This window comes from Lithobates pipiens, unplaced genomic scaffold (assembly GCF_037356315.1).
Source record: "Lithobates pipiens isolate NorthernLeopardFrog02 unplaced genomic scaffold, aLitPip1_a1.2 Scaffold_19, whole genome shotgun sequence".
In the NCBI taxonomy this organism is placed as follows: domain Eukaryota; kingdom Metazoa; phylum Chordata; class Amphibia; order Anura; family Ranidae; genus Lithobates; species Lithobates pipiens.
This window is the reverse complement of record NW_027507764.1, coordinates 84,973,830-84,986,777: the sequence shown is the minus strand read 5'-3', so window position 1 is coordinate 84,986,777 and position 12,948 is coordinate 84,973,830. Positions and strand designations below refer to the sequence as shown.

The 12,948-nt window shown below is 42.9% G+C and overlaps 1 protein-coding gene across 14 annotated transcripts in view; it reads left to right on the top strand.

The window, feature by feature from the left end:
* ABI1 (abl interactor 1) overlaps positions 1 to 12,948 on the top strand; it is a 137,175-nt gene that overhangs the window by 89,183 nt on the left and 35,044 nt on the right. For 8 of the 14 annotated variants that reach the window (XM_077491007.1, XM_077491006.1, XM_077491004.1 and 5 more), the window contains exon 4: positions 12,034 to 12,048. The exons of the other annotated variants lie outside the window; for them this stretch is intronic. In XM_077491007.1, coding sequence (XP_077347133.1) covers positions 12,034 to 12,048 — 15 coding nt within the window. The remainder of the gene's footprint in view (positions 1 to 12,033; positions 12,049 to 12,948) is intronic. 14 annotated transcript variants of the gene reach the window in all.

The window sequence follows — 12,948 nt, the reverse complement described above, 5'->3', positions numbered from 1 at the left end:
ATATATATATATATATATATATATATATATAAAAAAATTCTATTACAAGGGATGTTTACATTACCTGTAATAGGAATAAAAGTGACACAATTATTTTTTATTTATTTATAAAGAACAGTGTAAAAATAAATAAGAAACAAAAAAAAATTTTTTTCGAAACGCGCCCTGTCCCGCCACGCTTGGGTGTAGAAGCGAACGCATACATGAGCAGCAGATATGAAAACCTCTAATGTAAAACATGCAGCCTGTAGAATTGTATTTTTAAATGTCAGACAAAAACAATTCCATAGCTCAACTCGCCAACCAACCAAATTAACCTGTCTAACTGGTTGGTCAGCAGACTGGTTGGTGAGTTGAGCTATGGAATTTTATATATGGTTCGGGGACACACTAGGCACCATCGCTGCCATTGTGTTCTTGCTGGGTGTCCAGTGTGCTCCTGTTCCTTTAAGGGGGCTTGGGCAGCCTCCAGGCTCAGCTGTCCCACATCTATCCATTCCATGTATGTGCTTCCACTGTGGCAACACTTATAAATTTGTAGTATTAGGACTGCAAGCAACACAGGGTGCCGTGACGAGGCCTTGCAGCTGTCACGTGCGTTTGCAAATGTGTGCTAACTAAACCCCTGCTTTTAATAGATGGTTAGACAGGTTAATTTGGTTGGTCAGCAGACTAGTTGGTGAGTTGAGCTATGGAATTTTGTCTTGCATGTATATGCCCTCCATGTGCTCCTCACTGCGAAGGCCAGTTATAAGTGTGGGCAGTGGCCAGTTTTTTTGTTACTGTTTATTTTTAAATGTTGCCTATGGAGATTTTGAAAGGTAAAAGTTTGTCACCATTCCACGAGCAATTTTAAAGCGTGGAATGTTGGGTATCCATTTACTCGACGTTAAAAAAAAATTGGGCTAACTTTACTGTTTTTTAATTAAAGTGTATTTTTTCCCAAAAAAGTGTGCTTGTAAGACCGCTGCGCAAATACGTTGTGACAAAATATTGCAACGGCCACCATTTTATTCTCTAGGGTGTTAGAAAAAAATGTATAATGGGGGGGGGGGGGGGGGGCTTCCTAAGTAATTCTCTAGCAAAGAAAATTTTTTTTTAACTTGTAACCAAATCTCAGAGGCTCGGGCCTTAAGTGGTTAATGTATTTATGTTGTTGGTCAGTTATGTCATCTCTTGGTTGACACCAGGACAAGAACTGAGAGGGGTTTGAGTGTCACCAGGAAAACGTATGGGGAAAATATCTGGTAAATGTTCCAGCCACATCTACTAAATGTTTTTTTTTGTCTGGCCCCACCTTAGCGAGATCCCATCAATTCTGTCCTAGTGACACCCATTTCCACAGGAGGTGTCAATAAATATCCCCAGTGGAAATGCAGTCTGTAGAAACAAAATGGAAATACGCTATAAACTTTAGATAATATTTAAAAACCACAAAGGTTGTAAGTTCTTGACAGCCTGAGTACCCAATGCCATCTACCTGCTGCAGCTATTATAAAGGGTTTTGCCATTAACTATCTATTCTTTCATCCTGCCTGCACGATTGCTGGATAAATCTGACTGTTGCTGGCTCCCCCGCCATCTTCCAGGCCTCAATCGAGCACCATCCTCACTCATGTATGCCCGGGGAGTGTTCTTACTTGCACAGACTACATCTACATCCCCTGCTCAGGTCAGTACCTATATTTTTCAGCCTACCCGCTGGATTAACATGGCTGCCATGAGTTCCACTAAATAGTTATCTGCCAGCCTCCTGTGCCTCAATCTAGCACCATCCTTACACCTGCTGGCCCGGAGAGAATTCCTGCTTGCACAGATGGTACATCAGTCTGCCTTTGTAATTGCTGGATTAATCTGGATGTTGCCGTTTTACAGCCTCCTGTACTGATGGTGGCCATCTTGCTACACCCGGACCAGCTAAAAGTATATAGAAAGTGTTGGCGGCCATCTTGCTACACCCTGGACAGAAAAAAGGACATAGAATTTTACTAACTTTAATACTTTTGAAACTTTTTTTTTTTTACTTTTCGAACGAACAGCTCCTCCCGACGTTACCTGAGTTGCCCCAGCCTGCAGCACCCGCTGCTGCTACCCCTTCCGCCACCACACAGCTGACCACCGCCAACTGCTCCAGGACAGAGACCGAACGGTGCCATGGCACCTCGAGCCACTCCCTCCATAACGCACACCCCAGAGCACTCTCCCATCAGGGGCGCCATCAATTATTCACTTGACGCCCTCTGCAGCCTAAGGAATACTGCTACAACATTACCACCCACCACCCAAACAATATTGTGAAAAGAACAACTTTTAAGAACATTTTTGAAACCCAACCATCCAAAACAGGAATACACCACGTCCAGGGCGACACCTATTATGCGCCCTGATCAACGCTAGATCAGCAATCGAGCACAAACACAAAATTCATGATTTTATCACTCGATACAACACAGACCGTCTCTTCATCACGAAAAGCTGGTTAACACCTGACTGTAACGCCATCCTAGAAGATTTGGTGCCGGAGAACTACCACATCCTAACTGAGCACAGAGTCGGTCAAAGAGGCGGCGGCCTAGCACTGATCTACAAATCTCACCTCGCATTCACAAAACCAACTTTACAGAGCTCACTGACATTCATGGAAACGCTCACTACAGACTCTCGACCTCATCTTCAAACAAAACGTTGATATTAACACACTTGATAACATGACATTGCCTTGGACTGACCACCACATGTTCAAATTCAAAATAAACACCACTTAACAAAGAACAACACACTCAACGATAATACACTGTACAAGATCACAGAAGAAACTATACTCGCAACTCTTCAAAACTACACTATCCAACAAAATAGCGGTGTTAACCCAAAACTACTCAACTGAAGACTCACTCAACTCCCTTAACACAGCATTGCTATAGACAGCAGACATAGTCCCACCGATACACAGAACACCCACCTGCAAAAACAGTTTGGGCTGGTTCAATGACGCTTACATCGCTGAAACAAGAATGCAGGAGAGCTGAAGGAGCATGGAGAAGGAACCCAATCCAATGGAAAACCACACAAATTACAAAACCGCAAGATACAAAGCCATCTTCATAGCAACAAAGAAAATTTCTCCAAAACATCACAAAAGCCATAAACCGCCCTCTTTAAACTAGTCACCCAGACTACGAACCCCACTTAGTCTCCAGCAAACGAAACACAAGAATTCTGCAATGAGTTATCTGATTTATTTATTTTTTTCTCCACTGACAAATTCGCAATGGGAAATAATTCAGCAGACCATAGCAAGTAGCCCCACTCAGCCAGAGCAAGGAGACAAAAACCACACAAAGATTCTACAACCACCGAGATTTACTCTGGTCCCAGTCACCATTGGCGATATGTTACCATCAGAAACCTCTGAGACTTTGGTGTCAAACGACATTATTCCCACAACCTCTGAAAGAATTTACCAACATCTTGGCACCCATCATAACATACCTCATAAACCAGTCATTTAAAGAAGGAATCGTATCGACCTCCCTCAAGCAAGGCACAATCAAACCCCTCCCAAAGAAGCCTAACCTCGATCTCAAAGTCCCAAACGACCGCAGACCTGTCATAAGCCTCAACACCATCTCCAAAATTGAGAAAACAGTAGTACAACAGCTACAACTCCATCTGGACACCCATAAACTCTTGGACCCACTACAGTCTGGTTTCCGCCCTGTCAACGGGACAAACTGCACTCCTTATAATCTGGGATGACACCCTCAAAGCAGCGGATGGGGAAATCGCGCCTCCTGGTGCTGCTGGATTTCAGTGCAGCGTTTGACACAGTAGATCACAAAACCTTGCTCACTCGTCTCACAGAAGTAGCTGGAGTTGCAGACTCAGACTTGCCCTGGTTCGCCCTGGTTCGCATCTTTCCTAGAGAACCGATCTCAAAGTGAAACTAGGAACTTTCACTTTCGGAAGCATGAAAAATTTACATGCAGAGTCCCTCAAGGATCACCCCTGTTGCCAGTGCTCCTTAACATCTATCTCTGCCCACTCCTCAAAATCATCAGCAACCAGGACCTACTTTATCACATCTACGTGGATGACATCCAACTCTACTTGCGCATCGCCAACAAAAAGACCAATACCATGCACTGGAAAACTGTCTCTCATTGATCAACGATTGGATGACGGAGAGCTCCCCTAAACTCAACGGATTCAAAACAGAACACCTCTTCCGACCACGCAAACCGAAACACAAACCCTGGCACGTTGTCCACACCCCTCGCCATCCTCGGACAACCCATCACCCCCAGCACTAAAGCCAAAAGCCTTGGGTATCTTTGACGCAAACATGATGGATGCACAAGTAGGATCGGTAGTCGGCAGATCCCACAACCTTCTTCGCCTGTTGTGTAGATTCATCCCCTTCATCCCAGAAGGAGATACAGCAATAGTAGTTGTAACAATCATCAATTCCCGAATCGACTCTGCAAATTCCCTCTACCTAGGATTTCCAAAATGCCAAATTTCACATCTACAAATCGTCCAGAACATAGCAGCCAGACTGGTAACTGGGAAAAAAAACCCTGAGAATCAATCACCTCGTCCCCTGAGGACCCTCCATTGGCTAGCTGTGAAAGACAGAGTTACATTTAAGACCCTCTGCCTCACTCACAAATGTACACAAGGAAAAGCCCTGCAATACTTCTGCGACAAAATAAAGCACTACACCCAAGTTTGTCCTCTCCGGGCAACCAACCAGAACCTCCTCAACATCCCCAAGGCCCGTTCTGAATTAAAAGACTAACGAAGGTTCACAGTCCAAGGACCATGGCTATGGAATGCTCTACCCGCTGACATCCGCTCGGAAGAAAACCATCTGGCCTTCAGGCAGAAGCTCAAGACCATCTCTTTTGAAGACCCCGACGTACGCTGGCGGCAAAAGCTCCCTGAGGCCATTTTTAGTTCATGTATGTAGCGCTATACCAGTTATTTATTCATTCATTCCAGGAGGATTCCAAGATGGGATGGAGAACTGGGAACTACTGTGGGGTAGACTCAAGATTCCTCCCTGGGATTCAGGTGCTGGAGAGGCTGATGCACAAGTTTGTGTGTGTGTGTGTTTTTTTTTTTTTTTTTTTTTTTTTATCTTCATGCATAGAATGCATTATGATGTATAAAAAAAGAAAAAAAAATAACTTTTGCCTTTTACAAGTCCTTTAAGATGACTCTCATAGGGAACCATTAATTTGTGCACGTCATGGGACATGTGCTCCCAAAGTCAGAGCTTATGTCGCACCAGCGTGAGCCAGGCCTTTGGGTTTAATAATTACAATTGCCCAACTTTAAAGCGGAGGTCTGCCGGGGAAAACAATTTTAAGTCAGCAGCTACGAAAAGTGTAGCTCCTGACTTTTAATAATCGGACACTCTCTTGTCCCATGGTCCAGCGATGCGGGCACACAAAGCCCTGCTTCTGTCCCTGGTGCTGCCATTCTTACTGTGGGCGCCCAGCTGTGGCTTCACAGCAGGGCACTCACTGCGCATGCGCAAGCTGTGAATGGCCGGGCAATCTTCTGGGACCTGTGACGGTGTCCCAGAAGATGGGAGGGAGGGCAGAGAGGTGAGCTTCCTTCTGGTGCCGCAGATCTCTGGGAGAAAGTGGGAGCTGGATGCCTCTAAAAAGAGGGTATCCACACCCTGCCCCCCCCCCCCATAAAAGCGGGCCACCTGCACTTGAAGTGGAAGTTTTAGTTTTGGGTGGAACTCAACTTTAAGACCCCTTTCAGACTGGGGGGGGGGGGGGGGCTAAAAATAGTCCCTGTAAATTATCTTTCAAGCCACCCCAGTGTGGAAGCCTGAGTGGGGTGGGGGGGTGCAATTGTAGGACTGAAAAAATACCTGCAAGCAGAATCTTTGGGGTGATGCGGGAATGGGGTATACACTGCCTTGCCTTGCCTACTGAAGCGGCTGCCACACGGGCAATATTAACCCTTTCTTCAGCCACTAGCAGGGGTTAAGTGTCCCGCTAGTGGCGCTTTACCGCTAACGCCCCACACCACCAGTGTGAAAGGGGTCTTAACGTTCTGGCGTGATGGTCATCTTTACTAAATGTCAATTTTGGGGTGTAGCTCTGTGAAGGTCAGATATGCACGTTAGAAACATACAGGGAAGGGTGAGGAGCATGTGGAGTGGAAATGATTTGGGAATCTGATGCATGGCAGTTTTAGTTTAGTAGGTCATAAAGGTGTTTGTGTGTTTTTTGGGGGGGTTATTTTTTGTTGTGTTGCTTTTTTAATTATTTTTTTAGGAATATAGTGAGCGAGCAAGTCATGTCACAGTGGTTTCTGTTCCTTTCCTTTCAGAATTCTGCTGCCCACAAACCCTTTCACCTGTTTAGTCACTTGTATTCTCTCCTGCCTCCCACACAGGAGATGTAGTGTTCCCACCTGTTGTGCAACCTTAAACCTTCAATAGAAATGAGAAATAATGAAAGCTTGGAGGTCATACTGGAATATAAAGCGTGCTTCTCACTGTAACAAATAACTTGTATTTTGGCCCTAGCAAATCATACAACACGCAGCTTATAGCTCTTCATTCTAGTATGGCACGTTTTAACATGATTCTACTTGCTGCATATTTGAGGTTGGATTTGCAGCAAATTCATGTCCATAAGAGATGACATCACATGTAACATGTATCAGAAATGTAGCGTTGTATTATTTGTTCTGCCTTAGCATTGCTTGATTTTAAAGTGTATAGAAAGGCAATTCTGGATAGTGCGACTAGATGGGGGTTTGAAATGGTTAGACCCCCACTGTCGGGTTTGTTGTGGGGGGGGGGGGGGGGAGGTTGAGCCCTCTACTGGTGAGAAGTAGTTTAATTCTCAATGAAAATATTGTTTTTATAGTTTTCATCAGCTGCATGTTTTCAGTGACGAAAAAAAAACAAAAATAAAATTTGCATTAAGTCAATTAATGAAAACCATGAAGAAAATGCATTCCAATTTTTATCAGCAAACATGGAATGAAAATGTGAGAGACGTTTACTCACCCAAACGTTTGCTTTCCTCAGAGCGCTACCTGTCAAAGCCAAGCCCCCTGACTCCATCGTAAAGCTGTATTGCCTCTGAAACGAAGGCTCCCATCAATCCTTTCCCTTACCTATGCAGTTCCACACATTACATTCAGTCACGCTATCTCTTTGGAGCCCTCTGCTGGCCTTTTCTAAATTTGCAATGCAATTCCATCCCCCAGGTTATAATAATATAGCACTTTAAAGTTTAAGGCTGCATGCACACCTTCAGCTCATAAAAACGCCCCAACAAGCAAAATCCCATTCATTTCAATGGCACCTGTTCACATCTGAGCTTTTTGTAGAATGAAAAAAGGCCCTAAGCTCAAAAAAGAACATGAGCTTCTTTGGGGCAGTTTACAGGTGTTTTTTTTCTGCCTTCTACATTGGTGACCTGAACAAAATTGCAGTAAAGCGTGTGACTTTGAAACGCTCAGGTGTGAATGCAGCCTAAAACATTTGTTACCTTTTTAAAAAAATTAAATAAAATTAAAATGCATGCTTTAAAAAGGTACAGGTTTAATAACATATTGGTGCTTGTGCTGTCTAATTTGACCCTTTCTATCACCTAAAATACCTGGCTGATGCTGCCTGGAAACTGACCACGGTTTATCATGGCTGCTGAGCTCTGACACCGTGGTCAGTTTACGTGCCTCAGTCATCGGCAGCTCCCCTCGCCTGTGGGCTCTGTGTGTGAGCCTCCCCTCTGCTTCTAGCACCGTTCTGAGCAGTATACAAAATTACGGCTCACAATCCCTGCTAGCCCCTCCACTAGGATAACCTGTAGTATAGTGTATGACGTTTTTAAAATTTTTTTTTTTTATTTATTTTTTTTGATTTCCTCCTCCGCCTGTCGCACTCTAACTCCAATGTATTCACTACCTTGCAAGTGTTGTCCCACAAGACGAGCAGGAGCTGTGGAGTATGCAGTACCCCCATTTGGCCAGAGGTGCGGGGGCGATGGAGACACTCAAACACTCCATTCCCGAGTGTCTGATTCTCCGGCGCCCCCGCACTTCTGGCCACATGTGGTACTGCATAGACAAGCAGTGTCTGTGGAACGGATTATCTGAATGTTTTTCTATGGGGAAACTCGCTTTGATACGAGTGCTTTGGATCGCATACATTCTTCTGGAACAAATTATGCTCGTAATCCATGGTATTACTGTATTTTTTGGAAATATATTCAGGTAATATATGCAGTAGCATTTAAAAAAATTAAATATCTCTTTACCTCTTATCCTATGTATCCATGCACACATGGATGTTTTTGGACATTTATCAGCAGTGGAGATTATGGGCTGTTGTCCGCAAGCCCTAAAATCGCATTCAGGAGCTGTTTTTCTGACTACAAATAACACATCAAAACGTTAAATACTTATTTCGCTAAAAACGGGCCTCACCAGCATTTAATGTTTTTGATCCATTAAAAAAAAAAAAAAAAATCCTGACCTTCCCTTACTCTATCCAAAATTAAACCATTTTGACCTTTTAGTAGTTCTTTAGGGTTCTTTGAGGTGCCTGGTAAGAAGAGTAGATATAGCAGCTATTTGGAGTGGAGGATAGAAGAATTCATGAGGTAAAATACCAATATATGGGAAATAAATATTTAATGTGAGCACATTCCAGTTCCACACCTGTGCAGCATTTGTAAAGAGAACATTTTGACAAAGTCTCCTGAGGTAAAGCAACAGATGCAGTTGAAATAATAGGAGCAGCTTGGTGAATGGATCCTACAGCCTGGCGCGTAGAGGTTTTGGTCAGAATGCTTTGTGTCCTTCCCCCACTGTGCCTCGGCAGTCCTCACACGCCGCTTCCTCTTGGCTTTGCCGACATTTCCTGGTCTGTTTCATGAGGAAGCTACGGCCTTAATCATGTCAGAGGTTACTGCTGCAGAGAGCAATGGGTTATGTGCTTCAGTCCACCCACACAGCTGTGCATGCCTCACAGATGGCCAGAGTCGGGCCTTGTGCTGCTTTCCAAGCCTCATGTTCTCTTGCCTCCTAGAAAAGAATTCAGCTTGCATGCTGTCTGGAGTCTGTTGGAGATGTGAATAGAATGCAGATCTTTAGCTGGTTCATTTTCCATTATATAAAATTTTAGAATTTTGTTTTTAAAGAAAAGAAGTACAATGTGTGCTTGTCATGCTGTTGTGTTTAAAATATATCCAGTGAGATTATATAGCTAGTTTTTACTCAAAAGTGAGTCCACCCTCCCATTTTTGTAAATATTTTATTATATCTGGAGACATGCTTCACAAAATGTGAGGTATGTATTCCCCCATCTTTTTGCCTATGCTTGTTACCCGGGATTAAATATTCAGATATTATTAAAAAAAATATATAATCTTTTTTTTTTTTTTTTTTTTTTTGGAAGAGACACCTAATCTTTTAAAAGCACATTTTACATGGCTGCAGAGACCCGTACATAGGGGTTTGTGCACCTAGGAGTTTCCTGTTTTAAAATCGGTGAGTGGCTGTATGATCTTCCAACATATGCAAGTGTTTACAATCATAGGGCTGGATGCAGTCTTTGTCCAGGGCCATGCATCAATATAAACACTCTAATATGCAGGAAAATCCATACAGCGACTGCTTCTGCCAGCTTGCCATTGATTTTAACCCCTTGGTGCCGACATAACACAAATATGCGGCCCCACTCCATTGGGCTCTTTGCCACGGGGCAGCATACTTGCGGATCTCCCTTTGCACGGAGTGTGCCACTCAGCGCATTCTAAGTACAGAGACTCTACAAGAGCCCTGTATGAACAATCGGCACCCGTAACTCCTGATTCATGGTCACTCGATGTGCATGAAGAGGAAAGATACATTGTGTGTCTGTCTCGCTCTCTCGCCTTGCAGAGAGAAAAAGCGTGTACATTTTAAAAAATAAAATTAAAGAGTGAAGAAATTCCTAGCTCAAGGTTTAATTGTAGGTCCATGGTAGGGTTAGCATTTGGGTCAAGTCAGGGCCAGTATTCTGGCAGGATTTTTAAACTCTGTGGGCATAGTGAAATATGTTGGTGGCCCGAGGCTGTCATACACCACCTTATGGGGTTTTGCAGAAATTTGACTATCGGGGCTTTCCCTTTTCAATTAGATGTCTAGAGCCGTGACAAGATCTGTCCTTGTCTGCACCCCAAGTGATTGATCCAAAAGAGGACCCTTTGGAGCCTTGAGTGGCCCCTGTAAATTCAGTTTGGGTACAAGACCATTCCTTCTCTAACGTGGCCCAGGAAGGCCAAAAGGTCCACTGATCTATATGATAAATATGCGGTTTGTGTGTACAGCCGCCCAGAGAATGACTAGTTTTCGTTACCTGTAGCAGTCAAATTCCCATTCTTGCTTACTTAGGACTTGTTCAAATCAGCTCAGAAAATTTGGTTGGAACTCCTGCCCATGTCTAGAAATGAAGCGGCTACATATTGGCCTTTGGTACTGAAGTTCTTTGGGAGAAAGGCTTCCAAACTTGTACAGCAGGCTTTCTCAACAGGATTCCTACTGGGATGATTATGGATTCCTTCAGCAATTGATTTTTCAACCACAATGACTACTATGCAAAGGGCTGATTTTCTACTGACCCTTTAAGGATTAATGTCTACATTGACCACCAGTGCAAGGGGGCATTTCTGAAAGATCACCGATTCTAAGGAAGTGTTTCTCCGAATAACCACTAATGTGTGAGGACCCTTCACTGACTGCTAGACTATGAGGACAAGTTTTACAGTCTGTTTCCTTTCTGGCCGTTCTTTTATTTGAATGCTTATTATTTGTGTGTAGAGCACGGGAACGTTGTGCAGTAGGTTTTGGGTGACCTATGATTTCTAAGTATGCCAAATTTGTCCTTTATTTAAACTTTTTAACGACTTGATGCTATTTTACCATAAAATGTGACTAGAATAACTTTTGGCTGGTGATCGCTGATTTCCCAATTTTTTTTATTTTTTAAAAATGTTATTTATTTATTTAAGCTTTTCTCCAGGATAAGAATGTTGAAAAATGATAGCAGGTTACTCTTTGCTTTCTGTGCATTATTCTCAAAGGACACCTTAATTCAACCAAACTGCACTTGAAAAGCCATTTTGACCCTCGGGGAACAGGTCTGAATGAGGTCCCTAGGTAGCCACTAACATGGGAATGGTTGCCCATCTTATTGAGGTGTTCTGGTTGCTGCAGTTGCTCCTCCAGATGCAGACTCATGAAGCAGCCAGTTTGAGGAATGAATTGTACCAGTGCCTCATGAGTCATATGTTGAATTTTGACTTGAATAGTTTAGGTATAAAAACTAATGGTTTTGACAAAAAACCCACCTAGAAATATAAGCAAGAAGGCAATAGTAGCAGTTTTTATGCCAAGTGTTCTTTCCTCACATGTAATGTGATTATTCTGTTTTCATAAAGGCATTATTCATTCTTTTTGCTGGAAGGATCGCTTCTAGGCCTTGTTCACATGGAGTGCTGTTTTTTTACCCACGTGGGGATGCACTGGTGTTCCGTGTATCCCCATTGCTGTAAATTGGGACACAGTGACTGTACGGCACACTTCTCCCAGTGTGACATCTATGTGGGTGAACAGCCCTGAATGCACCTCATGTCTGTGCAGCTTCTGTGCCCCAAGTGACAGTGGTGGGACTGCCTGGGCATCCCTGTGGGGGTAAACTGGGCCCTCCATGGGATGACTCTTATTTTAGTCTCATATGAAAGAGGCCTTAGGACAAATGATTGAGGCTTGGGCTACTATATGGTACTATTGTAAGTGTGAGGCCAACCTTTCAAAATGGTCGCTGTGTCAATGGAACCAATTGATATATTTTTGACTTCTGCGTTGGTAGGCAGCATACTTGTAGCACTGTAACAGAAGAATAAAGCAGCAGATAGAAATTCTTTCTGTGTATGTCTGATATGTGACTTCTCATTGCAACAATCCATTAATCTTTACTTTTCTGTTTCTCCCTTTGCCATCATTAAGTGGCTAAAAGCCAAGGTAAGAGGTGCTCTTTCTCATTTAAACCCAAACACTCAGTAACCGAGGCTGTATCGCTATCAGTCCATTACATCCTTTCCTCCTTCCTCTCCTTTTGGCTGTTGCTCAGGATACATAGTTCATTTGTCTGTGCAGCGTGATGTGGCAATATATCATCGATGTATTGACACCATAGTAGTAATGCCATCATCTAATCCTAGCGCTTTCCTCATTTTTATAGATCTCTGCTTTCTTGACTTGCAATTTTATGGAAGGCTTCCCAGACAACTGGTTTCATCTATGTATATGACATAAGGCTCTTTAGACAGATGCTTAAGGGTGTGTGCTATGTTTTTCTCAAATGGTTAATTCATAAAAAAAAAAAAAAAAAAAAAAAAAATTAGATCATGATGTTCTAAAGTTATTTTTTATTTGCAAGCAGCCTTGCAATGTTATAGCAGTATATGGCTTTTTTTATTTTATTTTTTTATATAGTACCTAAAATTACATGTTGAGAGGTGATGCTACATCCATGGTGTAACAATCTCAGTAAAGATGTCTGACAAAAAAAAGGAACAAATCAGTATATCTCTGCAATACAAGTTTACTCTGCAAATACAGAAAATACATTATTATACAGGATTTGTATAGCGCCAACAGTTTACGCAACATGAGGGTAGACCGTACAACTACAAAACAATTTTTAATACACTAGGAAACGGAGCCCTACTCAAAGCTTACAATTTAATGAACTTATTTTAGAAATCCAGTGTGCTCCCAACACCCTCTTTAAGGCAATGCTGCCCTGAAATCCCCATGAGTGGTAGATGGACTACAGAATTCCCCCCCCCCCGCCCATTTATGTTGTAGATAGATTGGGTGAGTGCTCTATAGTCCAGAAGGGAAAACTAGGCAGGGCTG